This window comes from Alternaria triticimaculans, assembly GCF_023758025.1.
Source record: "Alternaria triticimaculans strain BMP 0046 chromosome Unknown scaffold_1, whole genome shotgun sequence".
NCBI lineage: Eukaryota > Fungi > Ascomycota > Dothideomycetes > Pleosporales > Pleosporaceae > Alternaria > Alternaria triticimaculans.
Genome location: NW_026055958.1, coordinates 616257 through 637135, shown reverse-complemented (window position 1 = coordinate 637135; position 20879 = coordinate 616257). Strand labels below are relative to the sequence as shown.

At 53.3% G+C, this 20879-nt stretch overlaps 8 protein-coding genes across 8 annotated transcripts; 3 read left to right on the top strand and 5 right to left on the bottom strand.

The window, feature by feature from the left end:
• Window positions 1-44: 44 nt before the first annotated feature.
• Window positions 45-4797, bottom strand: J4E78_000232 (uncharacterized protein; the record flags this gene model as incomplete). Its single annotated transcript, XM_049360898.1, has 8 exons — window positions 45-364; window positions 426-1336; window positions 1645-1924; window positions 2016-2370; window positions 2439-3047; window positions 3479-3750; window positions 3802-4171; window positions 4234-4797. The coding sequence occupies 8 exons, from the start codon at window positions 4795-4797 to the stop codon at window positions 45-47; spliced, it is 3681 nt and encodes a 1226-aa protein (XP_049226181.1).
• A 199-nt stretch (window positions 4798-4996) lies between these two features.
• Window positions 4997-6025, bottom strand: J4E78_000231 (uncharacterized protein; the record flags this gene model as incomplete). Its single annotated transcript, XM_049360897.1, has 1 exon — window positions 4997-6025. The coding sequence occupies one exon, from the start codon at window positions 6023-6025 to the stop codon at window positions 4997-4999; it is 1029 nt and encodes a 342-aa protein (XP_049226180.1).
• A 707-nt stretch (window positions 6026-6732) lies between these two features.
• On the bottom strand, window positions 6733-7596 carry J4E78_000230 (uncharacterized protein; the record flags this gene model as incomplete). The annotated part of the gene is made up of 1 exon (XM_049360896.1): window positions 6733-7596. The coding sequence occupies one exon, from the start codon at window positions 7594-7596 to the stop codon at window positions 6733-6735; it is 864 nt and encodes a 287-aa protein (XP_049226179.1).
• A 380-nt stretch (window positions 7597-7976) lies between these two features.
• J4E78_000229 (uncharacterized protein) lies at window positions 7977-9933 on the top strand (the record flags this gene model as incomplete). The annotated part of the gene is made up of 2 exons (XM_049360895.1): window positions 7977-8073; window positions 8123-9933. 2 exons carry the CDS (start codon window positions 7977-7979, stop codon window positions 9931-9933), a joined length of 1908 nt encoding a protein of 635 aa, XP_049226178.1.
• Window positions 9934-10163: 230 nt separating this feature from the next.
• Window positions 10164-10794, bottom strand: J4E78_000228 (uncharacterized protein; the record flags this gene model as incomplete). Its single annotated transcript, XM_049360894.1, has 2 exons — window positions 10164-10198; window positions 10251-10794. 2 exons carry the CDS (start codon window positions 10792-10794, stop codon window positions 10164-10166), a joined length of 579 nt encoding a protein of 192 aa, XP_049226177.1.
• Window positions 10795-11446: 652 nt separating this feature from the next.
• J4E78_000227 (uncharacterized protein) lies at window positions 11447-13782 on the top strand (the record flags this gene model as incomplete). Its single annotated transcript, XM_049360893.1, has 4 exons — window positions 11447-11558; window positions 11611-11764; window positions 11824-12547; window positions 12598-13782. The coding sequence occupies 4 exons, from the start codon at window positions 11447-11449 to the stop codon at window positions 13780-13782; spliced, it is 2175 nt and encodes a 724-aa protein (XP_049226176.1).
• Window positions 13783-13900: 118 nt separating this feature from the next.
• J4E78_000226 (uncharacterized protein) lies at window positions 13901-15064 on the bottom strand (the record flags this gene model as incomplete). The annotated part of the gene is made up of 4 exons (XM_049360892.1): window positions 13901-14285; window positions 14339-14466; window positions 14522-14774; window positions 14832-15064. The coding sequence occupies 4 exons, from the start codon at window positions 15062-15064 to the stop codon at window positions 13901-13903; spliced, it is 999 nt and encodes a 332-aa protein (XP_049226175.1).
• A 4160-nt stretch (window positions 15065-19224) lies between these two features.
• J4E78_000225 (uncharacterized protein) lies at window positions 19225-20841 on the top strand (the record flags this gene model as incomplete). Its single annotated transcript, XM_049360891.1, has 1 exon — window positions 19225-20841. The coding sequence occupies one exon, from the start codon at window positions 19225-19227 to the stop codon at window positions 20839-20841; it is 1617 nt and encodes a 538-aa protein (XP_049226174.1).
• Between the last annotated feature and the right edge of the window lie 38 nt (window positions 20842-20879).

The following is a 20879-nucleotide window of genomic DNA, read 5'->3' as shown; positions in this document are numbered from 1 at the left end:
CGAGCTTTTGCCTTCTCCGATCCAACTATCTCTCCACCCCTCTATTACGACTTTGCAAACAATTTATGACTCCGCACAATACTCTTCCCGTCTTCAGACCGCGCTACCACTCGGTCCTCGTCCTCATCGATAGCAATAGGCTCATCCAGCGCAACATCTCGCATCTGAATCTCCTGCGGAGGAGGCGGCGGTGGATACGGCGCCGGCTTAACAACGAAACACATATACGGCAACGCCGGTACCCCCATGAAGGGACTTCCCGGTGCGCCCTGGAAGACATGTATAGCCGACACGTATCTGTTGTGACCAAACTGGGGTTTATGTTGTCCGAGCAGGTAGCCTGCCGCGATGCCGTTCGGCGATCCTAGAAGTCATACATCAGCACTGTGTAACACCCTGCAAGCAAGAGGCCGTGTGGAACATACCCAACAAAGCCCAGTATTCCGTAGCCATTCCTGCTTCGAATACCTCTCCCGGCCAGGGTCGTACTTCCCGGCCTTCCAAAGCGCGCGCGATGATCGCGCGTGTCTCTTCGTTGGTGATCCGGTGGGAGAAAATGTAGTTGATGTTGGCGAGGTTACCGGCACTCATCCTTTCCCATAGACCCCAGGCGATGTCTGAACTCGAAGCGAGGGCTGGGAGCTGGTCCTTTGGAGCTTGGGCGACCCCCCATAATTGTTTTGCCGCAGATTGGGCTGACCGGCGGTTGATCATGTGGATGACGCCGTCTTGCGCGTTGATGCCGATGGTGTGGAATGCGCCTGTGATCCTGTAGCTTCTGCTGTTGACGACGTACTGCTGCTGGTTTCTGGCCGGCAGCTGGCCGTTTGGCAACCGCTGAACAACGGCACTGTCTCTGTGAACGTAGGAGAAGCATTTGTTCGGTCCGCCATCCGGGGCGCTTCTCGCGCTGATTCCGAGAGCCTTCAGTGCAGTTTCGAACATCGGCTTCATGGTGAAGTCGCATTCGTCTTTGATATCTCTGTTTTCGCTGTTGTCTAGATAGCCCCACAGCGCAAGCTCGTTGACGAGTGTTCCAGTCCATGGGCTGTTCAGTGGAGTACCGAATTGCTGCGCTTCCTGTGGATTGAGCGTGTCCATTAGCTGGAGTTTCTGGCCGCGGCAACCGGCGGTCACCCAGAGGAAGTCGTTTGCTGGCGCGATGGGTGCTCTTTTGAGTAGGCTATGGCCGTCTTCAGTGACCAGGCTGGAGAGATCGAGTGACGTCTCGTTGACGGAGGGTAGTAGAGCCTCACTCGCGACGAGGCTCTGAAACGCGGCGAGACATGAAAGTAGGTGGATTTTCATGTTGCAGATCAGTGTGAGCTGGTAGGCGCTGCGGTGAGAGAGTACATGAGAGATGTAAGTGGGTCTATGGAGTAAAGGGCGTTAGTTCCAGTGATACGACGCGTACGTACCCGGAATGACGCGAGTGACACTCGGAGTGTTTGGAATATGAGTGAAAGATCATTAAGGTAAGCAGCAAGAGTCAGAAGCGTGAGCGTGGCGAGTCTGAGAGTGAAAGACACAGTCATCGATCAACATGAAGAAGCATTTGGATAAGCTTATGGCATATACTAAGCATACATATCTGCGAGTCGGTCCAACGTAGCCCAAGTCGTATACGGGAAATCGCACCCTTACAACTTCGCCCAGAGCACGTGCTGTCTGACTATGTTCTTCTCATCAGAAACTCTCTTGACCACTTCTACCGCTTGCGCTGGTGGCGGTATAATAGGATCGGGTAGATCATCCGGTACCTTCGGTGGGGGGTAGGGCGCGGGTCCGACGAAGAAGAAAATATGGGGTGCCGATGTGTCTGCGCTTACTCGAAATACGCGGATCGTTTGGACCCAGCGGTTGCCACCTAGTTGGGGCTTGTGTTGTGCGAGGAAGAATCCGGCTGCCCTGCCGTTGGGGGATCCTATCACGTAGCTCTGATCAGTTTCGTGTCAAAAAGGATATGCGCAACGCTCTACATGTGGAAGTATAGGGAAGAAATAAACAGAACGTACCCAAGATAGCCAGATAGCTGTCAGTGTTTTGTGTGTAGTCGACCCCCGGCCAGACTGGAACCTCGCTCAACTGGGATTCCTTCAGCGCTCTGTCGATAATCTTTTCCGTTTCGGAATTGACGACTGTCAAAGATGCTATAATCCAGATTTTCAGGAGATTGCTACTCGCTCGTCTCCAAAATGCCCATGCTAGATCCGAACTCATACGCAGAGCCGGCAACTCATTTGGATCGACTGTATGCTGATCCTCTAAACCCCATAAGTCGCGGGCTTCGAATGCGGGAGAGCCACGTTGAAGAAAGAATATCGCGCCTGCATCTGGGTTGACGACCGCCGTAGTGAAACCGGCTGTGGCCTGTATCGCGATTGCTTAGGTTAGCAGGAAGTTGCTAGATCGTATCGGGACTCGAAATATGAACTCACCCTGTATAATCGACCATCGACGTCATAGTACTGTTCTTTCCTGGGGTACATGTTTCCGTTTTCATCCTTCTCCATAGCATCACTGTCGCAATGCTTTACCGAGAAGCAATAGTTTGGTCCGCCGTAGAGGTGGCTGCCTGTAGTGGTTCTGAGGTACGGGAGGATAGGCTTGAGGAAGTCGATATTGCACTCTGTATCGGGATCGGTAACTCCATCTTTCCAACCCCACTTGAAGAGATCGTCTCTCATCTCGCCGTCCCAGGGAGAATTGATGGGATTCACAAATCGTGCAGCTTCCGGAGCGTTTTGGGTGGTCCCGAGAAGTAGTTTTCCGCCCCTGCATTTTGCTGCATGCCAGAGCGCATCGTCGGCAGGTTGTAGACCGAAGCAAAAGTCGTCGTCGCTGTCGTCGCTGTCGTCGTCGTCGCTGTCGTCGTCGTCGCTGTCGTTGTCGTTGTTGTCGTCGTTGTCGTCGCTGTCGTCTCTAGCGTTCAGGCTGCGGCGGTGCCAGCGGCACTCAGGAGACTCTCTCTTGACACTGGTGTCGTTGCGCAAAGCTTCAGTCACGCCAAGGACGAAGAGACCCGTGATACAGATGATGTGTATGAGCTTCATCATACGAGATCGTAGTATCGCAGTCGGAGTGTTGCGGCCGGTTGACGTGAAAGGGAATATGTGAATGTGGTGACTGTAGGCTACCCCAGGCAAGCGAGTAATTCTAACATGCCTAAGCAAGGGTGAGTGACCGAAACGCGGGGGAACTCGGAGCAAGTGCGACCTGCCTGCGAAGTGAAGGCGAGACTGGCGTCATAAAGCCAAGGCAGGCACGACCGCGCACTGGGATATCTGACATGTGAACGCACATTCGAAGGAGACATTGCGACCATGTTATCCCTCGCACTGGTTCGCTAATAAGTCTTATAAGAGCGGCATTGATGTCACTGTGCCTGGCTCTAGGAAATTTGACCAAGAGATCTAGTCTCTTTCGACACGCTACTTCCTTCCCATCAAAGCTTCGCCCAAACAACATGTTCCCTAACCAACTCCTTCCCATCCCTACTCCTCCTCACTACTTTACCCTCTCGAACCGCCGCGCTACCCTTCTCCGCCGGTTTCTCCGGCGCACCAGGAGTGTCTTCCACATCCGGCATCGGTGTTGTATTCTTGTCAACGTGAAAAATGAGATTAGGCTCATCATCAAACTCATCGCCATCGTTTCTAAATATCGTGATCTTGTAGATGAAATTTGCGCCACCGAGCTGCCTTTTGTGTTGTAGAAGAAAGTAGCCAGCGCCGAGTCCATTGGGCGAGCCTAGAGAGTGTCAGAGAGAGCGGGATGCGATGTGCAGGAGAAATGACGTACCAATAAGCGCAAGAGCAGCTTCAGCCTCAGCGTCATTATCTGACCCAACAACAATCTCCGTTCCCGGCCATCTCTTCAGCTCTGTTTCTCCCACCGCCTCCAAAGCCTTCGGTATGATCGTCTCAGCCGTTTGCGTATTAACAATCTGGAGAGCCATGATCATTTTGATCATTGGTTCTCCTGGAACCCTGTTCCAGAGCGCCCAAGCTAAGTCAGAGCTCGAGCGGATCTTGGGCAAATCGGCTTTATCGACTTGTTCCGGTCTCAAATTCCAGAGATCTGCGGCTCCTTGCTCAGGTGACATTCGGTTGAGGAAGTAGAGAATACCGTCGTTGCGGTTTATGCCTACGGTGCTGTAGGCGTCGGTGACCTGTTGCGTTATTAGACGTTGGCCTGGTGAACATCACGTTGATGAAGGTGTAGGTTACTGACCCTGTACGTCTTCCCATCTGCCTCGTAACGCTGACTGGACAAATAAGGCATCTTGCCATTTTTGTCTCGAATGACCGTAGGCCCATTGCTATGCTGTAATCTGAAGCAATGATTCGGTCCACCCTTCCCCGCCGGTCGCGTGTCAACACCGAGAGCGTCGAAAGTGTTCTTCATCTTCAACTTCTCATCGAAGTCACACGAATCGTCGATGTTCGTGTTGTCCTCTTCGTTGTCGAGCCAGCCCCATTTTCTCAGTTCAGGCTTTAGATCGCCGTCCCAAGGACTTTGTGTGTAAGGCCATTGCAGCATCGTGTTGCTTTCTTCTTCGTCGAGGGACATGGCTCGGACAAGGGCGGCGCCGCGACAATAAGCCTTGTGCCATATGGAGTCATGGTCTGGGGGTGGCGGTGTGTCGACAGCAAGTTGGGGATCTGCGGCCGCAATCGAGACTTTGGAGCTTGAGTTGATGGCAGTGAAATCTTCATGTAGCTCTTGTCCAGATACGACTCCACTTGTAGCCGAAGTAACAAGACTAATGAGACAACCGTAGGATAGCAGCTTCATCTCAAGAAAGTGTAGTAGTAACAGTTTGGAATAACAAGAACAAGGGGCTTGGACAAAGGCAAGGTCTAGACAGAGAGGAACTCCCGATGGGAATCCGCAATGTCTACCATGACGCAATTCCAGAAGCGTAATTGTCCCATTTAGCGTCTAGGTACGAGTGAAACCAAGGGCGACCGCCTTGTCACCGACATCCAAACGCTCAAGCCCCCCACTTCTTCTTCAGCGCTTCCACCTGAGACGCATTAACGCCCAATACACTTCCATGCCTCAGTTCCTGAGGCCAGGCACTCCTATCACTCGCTGTCCACTGGCCACTCCTTACGTTGGTACTCTCGTAGGGCCTATATCCATCCGCTCCATAAAAGTCCAGCAAGAGATGCGCCTTGCCGGCTACTTGGTTGTCCCAGTAAGGCGCGGGGCCCTCAACGCCAGATGCGATGATGGCGTTAGCACCTGCAGGTCTAGTCCAGGTGCCAAATAGCCCATTAGTCGAGATCTCCGTAAAGACTGTTTTCGCGCTCTCATCCTTCAAGAAGCGCGCGTACGCGTTGTTACCGAGAGCCAGAAACTCCTGGTCGATAATGTTGGTGGGTGATCGGTTGATGTAGTCCTGAGGCGTGCTAAAGGTCTTGAAGTCCTTGGTATATGCGTAGCGGATGCGGATCGACGAAGGTGGACCTGTGTGCTGTGGGTCGGAAGTGGGATAAAACTTGCTCGCCCAATGAACGAAGTATTGGCCTTTGGCTTCGTCGAAGATAGCGCTGGGTGCCCAGACCATTCCTGCAGTCGCATCTTCAACAGTGACTAGGCGTTCGTTGGTCCATGTTACAAGATCGACGGATTCCCAGACGAAGATGCCGCGGGATCCCGTGCGTTGGGATGCATCCCACGTTGTCTTCCCGATGTTCAGATCGGTACCAATGATGTACCACTTCTTTCCAGCTTCGGCTGCTCCGCCAGATATGATTGCAGGGTCGCGGACGCCAAGAGTGCCTTTTGTCGGGTTGATGACCGCTTGGCCTTTGTTCAAAGCAGTCATGGAGTTGGCGTTGTTGCCATTGGAGAGGTAGAAGTATACAGAAGGCTTGTCGCCGAGGAAGAAGACGCCGAGATAGTTTGTAAGAGACGAGTCGGCGCGAGATGCAATAGCATGTCTTGAAAAGTCGAGGGTCTGTGATGGTAAAGCAAGAATGCTGGGAAGCAAACTACACAAAGTGAGGAGACGCATCGTGAAAGGAATACGGTAAGCCTGGATATGACGAGCAGATGAGAAGGCGGAAGGCCACTTATAAAGGCAGTGAAATAAAGTTCCATCCGGCGTTGCCACATAGTTTGTCAAGGATACGACGTCACGAGCGTTGCGCAACGGCTGTCCCTCCTAAGACGGCTAGGTACCCAAGCTTCGGTGAACCCTAGGAGCGTCAGACCGGGAAGGTGACCATTTTTGCGGGGTAACGTAGTCACAAAGTCATTACAACCTCTTCTGGTAGGTGGGTCTGGGGATAGATTAAGTTGGATATGGGGTGTGGTATTAATCCGGCGCTACCGGTTTCCAAGGCGCTACATGAGCAGCCTCGGTAGTTCGGCCTAATGCAAATGCCATAACAAGATGGTTCCGTCGACCAGAATAAGAAGGCAGTCGAATGCGCATAGTCCTTTTCCGTGTTCTGGGGCGCAGGAACTATTCGCGACTGTTCGGTAATGAACCTCATGGACTCGTCAAGCTTCGATGCTGGTCCTGCATGAGTCACCTTCACTAGCCATGGCAGACTCACCGCATAGTCACCAACAATACCGTGTTTAACGATCTATACGAGGCCAGCGCAAATCTACACCACGTTGTGGCTGATTGTGTGACCTAGGTGGCATCCGGGATGCCATGGGTACGTGTATGCCCTGCTTGCTCTTGTACGCTTGGAATAGCCTTCCAACAGCTCAGTCGTCATCGCTATCATAACCAGCTACGAGCATGGTCGATAATTTCGAGGGTTGTGCGGCGGCTTTGACCTGAGGGGCGGGGGTCGAGGCAGGCGCCTTTTTCTTCAGGCCTAACGCTGCGCTAAAGTCTTTCTTTTCCTTCGGCTTCTTGGTGAAAGTTGTAGCAACAGGTACCTCGATAGGCGCGTCGAACATGTCTTCGTCAATCGTCTCCTCGCCGATGTCAGGCATGCTCCGATTCGCGAATGCTTGTCGTGCAGCCTCTGCGTCTTCTTCCTCCTGCTTCTTGCGTCGTTCGTCGGCAGCATCGGGTTGTACCTCGGTTCCCTTGCCCTCGCGGTCCGCCTTCTCTAGCCTTGCGTTTCTCGACCTAATCTCGTCCAGCGCGTCCGCGATGGCCATCTCGGTTTTGGCATCGATGACCTTTGTCTCGAGTTCTTTCATGGCGTCGCGCTCTGCCTCCTCCCTTTCTATGCGATCCAGGCGTTCCTCTTCAGTCTCCTCATTGAGCTTGGCCTCTCTCCACGGCTCGAAATTCCTCTTCGCGCCACGCTCGCATTCGTAGTCCATGTTCTTGGGGTCTGTCTTGAAGGTGATCTCGCCGGAGCATCGCGTGCATCGAATGTAGAAGCGGAAGATGGCGATGTTGTAGTACTTTTGGTCCGTCGTCTCCTTGCGCGCATTGAACTTGCGGCCTTTGTAGATGAACTCGCCGCAGTGGGTACATTTCATGGAGAAAGGTGCCATGAGGCGGACCGTCATCAGCTTAGGACCGGCATTCTTGGGGCCGCGCTGGCGCGTGATCTTCGAAGGATCGAAATCCGGTGGGTAGTACTTGGTGAGCACTTTTCGTTCGGACATGGCGGCGGGTTATACGACGTCTGGTGCGGTGCGGCGCTGATCGGGTGCTCCGAGCGGATGCGTTGAAACAGAATATAAAGGTTTATGCTGCGCAAATGAAGGTGTCGCGTTTGATATGGATGAGCGTGTGTGGGGTGTTGGATGTCAGTTGAGTGCTAGAAATCACGTCCAGGTAACGGCAACCCTAGCGCGCAACTTCTGGCTGACTAAGGCGGCCCGCTGCTGCAGGCACCCCGCAAACATGTGCTCTCGCGTCGGGCAGGCGCGACCCTGGCTCCAAACATCGCGCCGCCGCCGACTGCCACCTCGACTGGGGATAGCATTTGGGGCACATTCACTAACCCGCCTGAACAGACTATACCCAATGCGATAGTAACACTATGGAGAAATATCTACGCGAGTGGCGCCAGGAAGCCCTCAATCGCTGCCAGTACGACACAGCCATCTTTGTTGCAGACAAGCTGCTGGCCTTGACGGGTATGCTCTAACACTCGGCAGGTCAACGTATACTGACAAAATCGCATAGATGACGACCAGGACGCATTCTGGCTAGCCCAGGTGCACTTCACCACCGGCAACTACAACAGGACCCAGTCACTCCTCGCACGCGGAAACCTCGTTGAGCGCACGCCCCAATGTCGATACCTCGCTGCGCACTGCTCTCTGAAGCTGGGGAAATTGGAAGACGCACTGCAGATACTGGGCGACAAGAACCCAACCCACCTCATTTCGGCGCCAGGGAATACGCGCACCAAGCTGCGGCATGTCGACGTCAACACACGGGCCGGCGCAAGACAGACCAAGAACGGCTCGCGCAACGAGCGCCTACCCACGAGCGAAGAGCGCGATCGAGAAGATGTTAACAACATCAAGTCGGAAGCAGGCATGTGCTATCTTCGAGGTGTGTGCTATGCAAAGCAGAACTCCTTCGACCGGGCCAAGGAATGCTACAAGACGGCGGTTCAGATCGACGTGCAATGCTTCGAGGCCTTCGATGCGCTTATGTCCAACTCATTGATGGCACCAGAGGAGGAGTGGAAGTTCCTCGAATCGCTCAACTTCGACACCATCAACGTCGCCAACAACCCTTCCTTGTCACAGGAGGCCGCGTCCTTCACCAAGACCCTTTACACAACACGCCTATCCAAGTACACCAGACCAGAAGAGTTTGCGAACGCGACAGAGACACTCACGACTCACTACCACCTTGGCGAGAACCCTGACATAGTCCTCTCGAAAGCGGATCTCATGTTCACCCTATGCCGCTTCCGCGATACCCTTGCCCTTACGTCGGCCGTCCTAGCGAACGACAAGTACAACTTCAACATCATGCCCATACATATAGCGTCTTTGCACGAGCTTGGCGAAAAGAACACTCTGTTCCTGCTTGCGCACGAACTAGCAGACACGAACCCCTCAGAACCATGCGCATGGTTCGCCGTTGGTACCTACTATCTCGCAATCGGTCGCATAGCTGAGGCACGCCGCTACTTCTCCAAATCCTCCATGATGGACCCACACTTTGGCCCTGCCTGGATAGGCTTTGCGCATACTTTTGCCGCAGAAGGGGAACACGATCAAGCCATCTCCGCCTACTCCACCGCGGCACGTCTCTTCCAAGGCTCGCATCTCCCACAGCTATTCCTCGGCATGCAAAACCTACAACTGAACAATCTGAGTTTGTCGCGAGAGTACTTGAAGACATCATACGATCTGTGCGAGAACGATCCTTGCCTTCTTAACGAGATGGGCGTTGTCTACTTCCACGAAGGACAACTACTGGACGCTATACAATTCTTCCGCCGCGCGCTAGCCTTCTCAGAGCAGAACGAAGCAGACCCAGATGCTTGGATACCCACACGGATAAATCTCGCCCATGCGCTTCGCAAGTGTGAACAGTACAGCGAAGCTCTCGAGACATTCGACGAAGTGCTTCGGCACGGCATAAAGGACCCGAGCGTCTTCACCGCAAAAGCCCTGGTTCTCCTAAACCTCAACAGAAGTTGGGACGCTATCATCACCTTGCACGAAGCCCTCGCCGTCTCGCCCCAGGACCCAATGGCTACCGACCTCCTCAATCGCGCGCTAGAGATTAACGAGTCAGACAGCGGACTCCTTGAGTCTGGAGCAGCGGGAGGACCAGACATGACAGGAGACGCAGATGAAGACGAAGAGTTCGAGGAGCTCGAGCGAAGAATGAATGGCAAGCTACGCGAAATCGAACAGAATCGGGTTGCTGGCAGGAGAGGTCGCAGGAGGCGACACGCGCAAGGCGCGGCGGAGGAGGATCTTAGTGCGTTTGGGGAGAGTATGGTAGTCGATTCAGACGACGGCTAGTATTCGCAAGCGATACTTTTGGATACGCAAACAACCGCCCTGGGTTTGAATATCCCTCACAGGCAGAACACGTACTATGCGGCTTTAGTCACGTAGTCGGGCAGGCGTCAAATGGGCTTTGGATCATGGCATAGCGTGGAGTGAATGGGTTTTGTAAACGTCTTTTTGCATAGCAGATACCATATCATAGGCGTTTTGTTCCTCTTCAAATAACCATTATCTCCCCGACCCTATGCGCGCTCAGTCCGGAAGTACCAATTAAGTTCTTTACAGTCAGTAAGCCAGGGTACGTAAAGTCGGCGCTTTCCCTCTCGTACCTTTAGTGTATCCCCACTTCCGCAGCACTATCTCAATACCCTTTCTCGTAGCTTTCCTCGCATGTTCCCTGCTCTTTCCACCCTTCAACAGGGCATCATAGTCAGTATGCCTATGCCGTGCATGCGCAATGACAGCAAACAAGATCTTCCGTGATAACGGTATTGAGGTCGTTCGGCCGACTCGACCAGAGTGTTTCTTGAAGCCGTGCTTAAGTACGGCTTGCTTCTCTGACGCTGGTATCTTCGGAAATTGTGTGTCTATCTCAGCAGCTGCGTTGGCAATATCAGTTGCATCGCGCTTCGTTGTAGCTGCGCGACGAGTTGGCAACGTTTCTTTCGACTGCTTGTTGACCTTGTGCAGAACGTGTAAGGGGATGCGGATGCCAGTCGTTCTTTTCTGGTCGTCGACGACGATGTATAATGGACGCCCGGCTTCGTGGGTAAGTTTTCGGCAATGCAGTGTCTTGTAGCGGTCGCCTTTCGGAAGGAAGCCGTAGGATTTGGGTACCGGTGACTTCTGTGTGACTGTGATCTCTTGACGCATGGTTATGGTGGAAGCTGTGTCGCCTTCAGAAGGAGTCTAGTGAGTTTCCGTTTTGTGTCCATTTGGTCGAGCGGCTGTTAGATCATGGTACAGTGTCGACAATGTTCATCGTGTTCTTTGTACATGCCCAAATGCCCGCACGAAAGGAGTGTAGACAAAGCGATCGCGAAACGTTAGCGTTGTGAGCACGCGTCTCGACGCGTCCATCGATAGCTTACGTCACTGGCAGTAATTCGCGCTAGGCCCAAACAGACGCGCACATGTGACGGCATCTCCCTCAATCGCTCCATCGCTCCATCTCCAGGTTCCAGGCCCTGCACCTTCTTCTCCCTCAATGCAGTCGCAGCGTCCGACATCCTGCGAAATGTACAACTCCTCACACGCGACAGAAGTGTACGCCCATCTTCCCCCGCGGTACCGGATCGGTCGGCACCCAAGTGCTAAGTTTGGCACTCAGACGCATTGGTCCCACCACCGAACACCAATCCGCGACACAGCTGAGGCTTGCCTGACTCCACAGGAGCCATGACCAGCACGATGACGACGCCTCAGTGGCTCAACGCTATAAAACCTTCAGCCACAGTTGTGGACCCTACTTTTTACAGTCTCGACAGCTACCCTGGTTCTCCGCTCGATTTAAGCCCTTTTGGCCATGTCAATCAGACCCTTGAAGAGATCGGATACGACGCTGAGCGATGATACTGAGCTTGCGAACGTTACGTATAACGACAAGTACGTTATAGTGTATGACTTTGGTAATGTCGGTATGTTTTGTCATTGAGGCATAGCGTTAGAGCGGGCGGCTGACGGGACTAGATGACGACGTTGCCATCGCAGAATGCAAGACGCTATTGCATGACCTAGAGTCTGCAGGCCTCAATACTGAGGTGCGCCCTGGCTATGATCAAACACTGTTGGTGTTTGTCCAAGCGCCTAGAGATCTGCTTGGCAACACAGTCTACAAGTCGCGGTACGTTGAGCTCGTCTGTAACCTCGTCATTTGGAAGGAGGCTAAGTAGACTTTTGCAGAGTCAAAGACTGGCTGTATGGCATTACCAAAGACCATCCTGGCGGGACCGCTAAGACTGTTGTCACCGCAGAGTTCGAAGCCGAAGATCTGCTTTCCATGTATCACCTTGTCAACTGGCGCAAAGAGCTTGGAGGCGCAGGCATTACACCAGAGTTTCCACCATGGGAAAACGTGACCGCAATCTTCCCGTTACACAACTCAGGTGCAAACCGCGCGTTGTTGGCCCATCTGAGCACTCGGGTGTTCCTGGAACCAGCCGACCTGGACCGTATACGTGATCTATGGGGTGCCAAAGTTGCCTTCTACTTTGCCTTCATCCAGACTTACTTTCGATCCTTGGCATTCCCTTGCGCTGCTGGTGTATTTGCCTGGGCATTCTTACCGAAATACTCTCTGGTGTTCGCACTCCTAATCGGAGTCTGGTGCACTGTTTTCTTGGAGTATTGGAAGATCAAGCAGACCGATCTTGCAATCCGGTGGAAAGTACGAGGAGTGGGCGACCTCAAAGTCAATCGTCCGCAGTTTCGGTACGAGCAAGAGATCATTGATTCAGCTGGGCGAGTACGGCATGTGTTTCCGAGATGGAAGAGGATCGTACGGCAACTGGTCGTCATACCGTTTGTCCTCGTCAGCACTCTGTTACTCGGAATTCTGATCACATTTGTCTTTACCATCGAGACCTTCATTGGAGAAGCCTATGAGGGGCCCTACAAGTTCTACCTGGTCAGTATATGTCCAGTCCCACCCATTGGGCTGTACTAACGCTCGACTAGGAATACCTGCCTACGGTACTTCTTGCTGTTTTCTTGCCATACGCGACGAATTTTCTGGAAGACATTGCTACTGCGCTGACAGAATACGAGAACCATCGAACAGCTGATCATTACGAAATGTCGCTCACTCAAAAGATCTTTGTGCTCAACTCAATCACCAACTATCTACCAATCCTTCTCACAGCATTCGTATACGTACCCCTCGGTGGACAGATTATACCGTTACTGGAACGCGTTATCGATGCCACACTAGGCGCGCAGACTAGATCCAAGATGGTGTTCAAGGCCGACCCTGACCGGCTACGGAACGAAGTCATTGCGCTCACCGTAACTGGGCAGGTCTCGAGCGCAGTCGAAGAGCTTGCGCTACCTTGGCTGAAGACTCAGATCAAGCAATGGTGGCGTGACCGACAAGCTAGCCGAGCAAAGAATCGCAGCAGCGACTCGTACGAGAGTCCAACTGCAGAAGATCCAGCAGAATCTCATTTCCTACGGCGCACGAGACGGCAAGCTTTGAGACCATCATACAATGTCCAAGAGGATATTGCAGAGATGGTCATTCAGTTTGGCTACCTCGCGCTCTTCAGCCCCGTGTGGCCTCTCGTGCCGATCGGCTTCTTCATCAACAACTGGATCGAGCTGCGGTCGGACTTTCTGAAGATCTGTGTCGAGCATCAGCGCCCTCACTCAACACGTAGCGACGGCATTGGGCCTTGGGTGGCCAGTCTAGAATCATTGACATGGTTGGGGAGCATATCCAGTGCGGCCATCGTACACATGTTCGGTTCCCAGCGATTTCTGTGCGAATATCTTGGCTTGAACACGTGGGCCAGCTTACCGGTGACGATCCTCATCTCCGAACACATCTTCATGGGCTTCAGAGCTACTGTGCGATTTGCCCTTTCCAAGATCGGTTCGGAGCAGACTCGGAAAGAGCGCGCAGAGCGATATGCAAGGAGAAAGAAGCATCTGGACGAGCTAGAGGCAACTGCAGAGAAGAAGTCCCATCTTGACGTGACGGAGCGAGAAAGACGTAAAAGCGTTCGAATCAATGCAGCCGACATATTCTGGACGAAACAAGCTGAAGTAGGAGCCAGCGCGGATGCCGGCGTAAGCATCATCAAGGCATTGAAGAGTGCACAGAAGGAGAGCATTGTGACTGGTCGAGAGAACAAGATTGATTGAAACGCTGGGCTGTAGCCAGAAGACGTCTCTGCTGTCCCTCCATGTATGTACAAAATCTTCCCCAATCCACCCCAATATATATACAGAAAGTGTGCGATGTGCACGGTGTGTGACGCGCTTACTTGTTGATAGCAGCAAGGACAGTGTTGTAAGCTGTCTTGGCGTTGTAGTTGGAGTCGAAGAGAAGGGGGTTGCCGTTGGGCCTCCAGGAGTCGTTGTCGCGGATACCCCAGACGGTGATACCAACGCAGTTCTTCTGGTCCAAGCAGGCCTTGACAACGTTCTGCCAGTCAGACGTCTGGGCGTTCTGGATGTCGACCTCGGTGAGCGCACACTCGGGGGCGGCAGCGCAGAGCGCGGCCATGGCGGCGGGAGCGTTGGCACCCTGGCCGGAGGTGATGTGACCCTGCGAACCGATACCGTCGATGGGGACACCGGCGGCGATCCACTTCTTGACGTTCTTGACCATACCCTGGGTCTTGGAGTAGGACGCCTGGTCCAGGCTAGGCGGTTGTTAGTGTCGTGATCTTGATGGAGTCTGAGAGAATTTGCTTACTTGTAGTCGTTGATGTAACGCTTCGCAGCAGGGTCAACGGCCTTGGCTGTCTCGAAAGCAATTCGGACGAAGTCCTCACCGAGGACGTTGTAGAAGACACTGGCGCGGAGGCTACCGTTCTCCTCGAACTGTGGGGCGGTCAGTGTATGTTCCAGTCGGACCGGGATATGAAGATCAACTTACGATCTCGTTGACGACATCCCAAGCGTAGACCTGGCCCTTGTAGCGGTTCATCAGGGTGGTGATGTGATTCTTCATGACGGTGGTCAAGGTGGCCTTGTCATTGATCTGGGAGACCCAGGCGGGCAGCTGGGAGTACCACACGGTGGTGTGTCCACGGATGAGCTTGCCATTGTCCTTTGCGAACTTGGCAGTCTGGTCGGCGTTACCGAAGTTGAAGTTTCCACGGGAAGGCTCGGTGGCATCCCACTTCATGCTGTCCGGCAGTTAGCATTGCACACAACACTGCGTTCGGGAGGTTGGAAACACTTACGAGTTCTCAGGTGTAATGGCACCGAAGTTCGCCTTGATGATCGCGGCGTTCTTGCCTTGGTTGAGACGACCTGGGTCAGCGCAGGTACCGAAGTACTTCCGGCCCTTTGCCTTCATGGCAGCATCGATGCTCTGCGCAGCCTGGCGCTCATCGAGAAGAGCCTCTGGCTCAGCGAAAGGCGCAGCCTGGACCAGCGCGGCGGCGGACAAGATGGTGACGAGAGAAATCTTCATGGTGAGAATGGTATATCGAGACTGGTAACTGAACTTGGACTGTAAAGAACGTAGGTTGCTGGATACCTCAATCCAAGTCGAGAGCCCCAGACTACTTATACCAGACCTCCAACTCCCTCGGCCCTATACTGATATTGCTCGCAAGATTAGCGATCTCCGCACCCTCCTGCTCATTACGAACAATATCCATCCGACCAAGCCCACCTCGGTCCCTCCTTGCGCATGCCGCCACCAGTACGGGGAAACATGTATGCGTTAGCCCTAGGAAATTTACCCACATGTAGCGGGAAGCCGGGCAATTCATCTAACACGCCACAGTGCCTGCGCGTCGTCGATCAGCCTGTACCCAAAGCGCGCCCGGCGCTTCCCCCATGCAGTATAGACAACGAAACGTCGTTGTTTCGCATTAATCTAAATGAAGCTTCCGGCGCCGGTTCTTGTCTTCCTTAGCACCACACGTGTACCCTTCGGGAGTTCGACTTAAGCAGGCTTGGCGCCTCTAATCGCGGTTAAATGCAATGTGCCACAACAACCGATCCCTGCGCGTAGCTGGCGTTGCGTCACGGGGAACATGACTGCAATCTTTTAGGATCGATGCATAGGCGGCGTATTGCCGGTGCCAAAATGTCTTATATCGCTTCTGCATGCCGTTATTCGTGGAGAATACCTTTTGATGGGCGTGGGGCGGGTAGCGATCACGCTTCATTAGGGGGCATTTCAGCCGCTGTGGAGTGGAATATGGGGTGCGTTTCCGGGGAAAGAGTATATTGGGTGTCCTTCTATCCGGGGAAGGCACCGTACATGGGCGTTGTGGTGTGTTGACCCGGGATGAGTGTTGTAATCCATCACATGCGATTCCTGTTACCGATCACGGTGAGTGGAATACATCCGCCAATTGTATGAAGCTCGTGGAGAGCAACGTCTGTCTTCCTCAAGTCAGTAACGTGTTTGTTTACACAATCGAGGTAAACTGTGTTGGTCGTCTTGTACACTGTAAGACGGAACTTTTCATTTCGTACTACATGTGGAGTGTTCTAGATGGAGACCCACTCTCTCGATCAGGAAACTGTATATTACCGATCGGAGGCCGAAAGAGCATGGACGGCGTACATCTCATCCTACGCCTGTTTTCCTCTCATATTTCCACCTTACTCAAGATCACTGCTGCTTCGCCGAAGTCTAGGTTCTTCATCTGCAGTAAAACCACCTTGCTGGGTCTGTCATAGAGACGCAAAGGCAGACCGACTGATGTGGGAGCCCAGCGTCCAGAACTCGCGATCCGTATCTCTCCTGCGTAGCCGTCTACATCATGTACACGGTGGTATGTCTGCCTGTCTCTTCCCGGAACGTCACGAAGGCGTAAGGAGTGCGACCAGACCGGCCCCATCATTTTGGCCGGAGATCCGGACTGAGCATGTTTTCGACAATCCCAAGAAAAGCAAATGGCCTTTACACTCACGCGTTTCGATCGTGTAAAGCCACTAACTTGCGCCTCAAACTGGTTGAGGAATTGAAATACTCTTCGTTCATGTCGACCTGGTGGACCTGGTGGACCTCTAACGGGGGTAGAACGTTCCGGTACTTGTGAATTCATTATCTCAATGAAGTCGAATACACGTTCGATAATTTCATACATGTTGCCGACGTCGGTTCTCATCATTTTCAAACTCGAAAGGTTTGGCGCAACAAAGTGGATTTGTAGATTCTCTAGAAGAAGTCCGAAGAGAGGGTGGAAAGTATCACACCATGGTGTCACATCTCGTCTATCGTCACTGAAGACGGCGCGACTTTTCAATGGTACTTTGACCTTAAGTCGAGCGAGGTGCGCAAAAGGATGAGTCTTAACAGTTGTTGCCCGCTCCGGTTGAGCGACTATGATTTTGTAACCAAGTCTTTCCCTCGAAAGTCGCTCGAAGTCATGGAGGTATTTGCGATAATTCACGGTCGCGACATGAGATAGCTGTTCGGCGGCGAGCTTGCACGAGAGAACAAAGCCAGCGTACTCGGTACCATTTGACAGCGGTGGAAGCGCATCGAGCTCGATATAACTGTAGATCTGTTCTCGGATATCCCACGGTAGGTCGAAGAATGGTCTGGGACGTGGAGGGCGGAACGGCAACTGGGTGCTCCACATCATGGTTGATGGTATTTGTTGTCAGCTCCAAGTATTGGGGTATGCGTTGTGGTTGCAGGTTTATGAATTGGTGAGAGAGTGGTGCTATCGAATGGTGGTCTTTTAGCAGCATTGACGTGCATGTGCTGAGGTAGCCAGTTGTGAGTGAGGCCCCAGCGTGCCAAGCCAGGAAGGCGCGAAAAGCTCACTCCAAGGCAACACCACACAGTGAAGAGATCAGTTACCGACTATCGAGGCCCATCGCGGTGGCAATTTCTCACGACCTAAAAGTATCGAGGTTTGTGTGGCACTCAGATGATAGTAAGCATTTTTGGTCAAAATTCTGTCTTCATCATTCATAAATAATACACCATCTAGATTACAACCAACATGCTTCCAGTCAACCTCGCTGTAATATGCCATCTGGCGAACATTAGCGTTGCTTCATCTTCGGCCTCACTATACTTACACACGCCTGCCAATGCAAAAAAACTCAGCATCAAATGCTTAACCCCGGCTGCAGGTGCATCCCTTCCTCTTGGCGGGATCGGTGCTTGGCCACCCCACACAGATTGCGCCGCCTGAGCACACCTTGCCGCTAACACCGCAGTTGTCCTTTGAGCAGGGACCGGAGTAGCCTTGTGGGAGAGGATCGGGCATAGCGACGGCAACGCTAGCAAGGAGGGTGGCGATGATGACGGAGAAACGCATATTGGAGATGAGGAAGTGATGAAGTGGTTGTGGTGTTGCGAATATCGAGGACGATTCGTTGGGCCTTTATAGAAGAGAGAATAGCAGGTCTTGGACTTTCAGACCTTGTTGTATAGCGATTAGACAAGTGTTATACGTCGTATCGGTATAGATGAAAGGGAAGCGTCTGGTGATATATGTTGATGAAATCTCGAGATGAAACAATGCTTTGTTCTTGAGACGCGGTGTTTACTCCGCTACTTATACCTCTTTGCTGGTGTCGCAGATCTTGTGTGACGTACCCAGCCCGCTGGCACAGCTGTCAAAACACATTCCTCGAAGATCAGAAACAGGAAACGTGGGTATTCGATCGCTAGTGATAAGGCCGCAGTAGGAATGGCCCAGGAGTGAAAGGAGTTACAGGCGGGGATTGCCCGTCCAAATCCGCTCGGGATGACGCGCATCGCGTCGCTAAAGCGTGGAGACCTATCACGGGGCGATGGAAAGCAGCGTTTTGTGTGGCTGCTTGAACTGGGCAGGTCCAGATTTTGGGCAGTGCGGCTCTAATCCGGGACGATCAAGGTCTTGAAGTCAATTGTCTTCGCATGCCGCGCACTTGGCTCCTTGGCTGCCAGCGGGCGGTAAGACGATAAGGCGCAGATCGTAGGCGGTGCTGAATAATGCTGGGTAGAAAATATCCACTGCGGCTTTTTTTCGTAATGGCCTTACGCGTATGTCTAAAGCAAAAGATGGCGATGCTCTTGGTTTTGTGGATAGCGTAGTCGATGGTGTTGAAGTGAGACTACTGCAGATTGCCGAGAGGATCCCAAACCCGCGTAGATTTCCAAGAAAGCCAAGATCATGCCTTGATTGCGATGCAACACTCACATATTCTGGCAATACGTAGGTGGAGTCATGTAGGCAGATCTTGGGCCATAATAGATAGATGAAAGTTGTTTGGAAATATTGAATCTTCATACTGACTCCTGAGCTCTAGGGAAGCGCGGCAGCTCTTGGGCAGGGTAATCGCTGGCTCAGCAAGTCTGGGTCCTATGGCGGTGCACGCTTGGTGATGGTAAGAATAGCGTAAGAGAGACCGAAAACATTCTGGCAAAGCGAAATACTCATTGGGCGACGATGGGGGTCCTTTCGATGCGCCGTTTTGGAGAGATGGAGTGAGGGAAGCGCGGTTGGCTGGCAGGGGCGATGGCTTGACGCGTCGAAACGGGTGGCGCGTGCCTTGTGGCCTTATCGCCGAGGCAGCCACGGCTATCTCCAGGCACCATCATCACTCCGGACCCGTCTTCCCCACCATCAGCCAAGTGCCATCACAACACCCACATTACTATCTATCACTATGACGAACGACAACGATAATCCCCGACGCGATCCCAATCGACCCGAAGACAATCCTTTCATCGCCTTCCGCCGCTTCGCCGATTCCCAGGTCTCGTCGCTGCTCAACACCGTCTTCACCCTTCCCGCCACCATCGCCAACTACAACAACGCGCACCAAGCACGTGAGCAGTGCCTTTTTGGCAAGGCCGATCCAAGACAATGCGACAAGCTTCACGATATTGAAGCCGACATCGCCGAGCTGCGCCACGAAGGCAGAGAGCTGTTCAGAGTTGGCGATGTGCAGGCTGTCTTGCGCAACAGCGAAGAGCTGATGAGGCTCGACCGCAAGGCTGACGACATAAGAATGGAAATACTTGGCAATGTCAGGAGAGGCGACGAGCAGCAGGTTGCGCGACGCGACGATGCTAGCCTGGTTGAAAAGGTAGCCAACGAGAAGGGTCAGGAGTGGGGATGGTCATGGGACTGGGGCTTTCCTCGGCCATTTGATCACGACGGCCGGAACTCATCTGCCAACTCGGAGGAAGAAAGATCGAAGGATTGGATGCAGTTGGAGAGATTGTTGCGGATGCAGGCAGAGGCGAAGAGGCTGGCCGAGGAGTTCAACGACAAGGCCTGGGATGACCGCGAGACGGAAGTTGCCAGATTCAACAACTACGAGCCTAGCCCTGAAGACGGCAAGCCTCGCGTCTGGTCATGGTCCAAATCATGGCAGTGGCCACCACCAGCAGACGCATCGCAGACCGACGACCCCGCATACTCTCCCCGCGCGCTCGAGCAGAACCGCGAAATGAACAAGGCCGGTGTACCTTGGCAGGCAGCCTACGAGGACCTGCTAGCAGAGCAAGGCGAAGTCTCACATTGTATGATGAGGTCCGACCGACCGGCTTGGGGACCAAGGAAGATACCAATTACGCAACAACAGTTGGAGGAGACGATGCAAGGGAAGCCAGAGCCCGAATGTCCTGGCGCCATGGAGTCTGACACGTCCGACAAGTACTGGACTCATGGCAAGATCCCGATCACACAACGCCAACTGGAGGAGCACATGGACCGCAACGATGCGCCCAGCTGCCCTCGCCTTGGGACACGCGACGAGCCAAGCTACGAGTACAGCCACGATCACGAAGACCAACATGACGATCCGCCTACGCCGAAACAAGACCGCTTCCCCTACGCCGACACAGTCAGACGTGACACATACAATACTGTTCTAGACGCAGCACACGAGAGAGATGAGGACTCGGAGACTGAGTTGGATGCGTACGAACGTATGGAGGCTGTGTCGCAACCCTCACCCTCAGTCCCCGGGCCTATCTCGGTAACGTCTGCGATCGCTGAGCGGATGAAGGAGGACAAGCCTTCGATTCTCTCCACACTTACGACGACCGAGCGGACCGTTGCTTCTGACGGCTCCATTACGACCAAAGTCGTGCTCAAGAAACGCTTCGCTGATGGTCGAGAAGAGAGCTCGGAGACTGTGCATACCCAGCGCGGCCAAGAGACCGAAACCCAGCAGCGCGATCCTTGGAGGGCATTCCACGACATCCAGCCAAGGCCAGCCGAGCCAGAGACCCAAGAGCGGAAGAAGAGGAGTGGGTGGTTTTGGTCTAGCTAAAACCTGCCGTATGGGTGAAGGATGTTTGCACGTGGTAT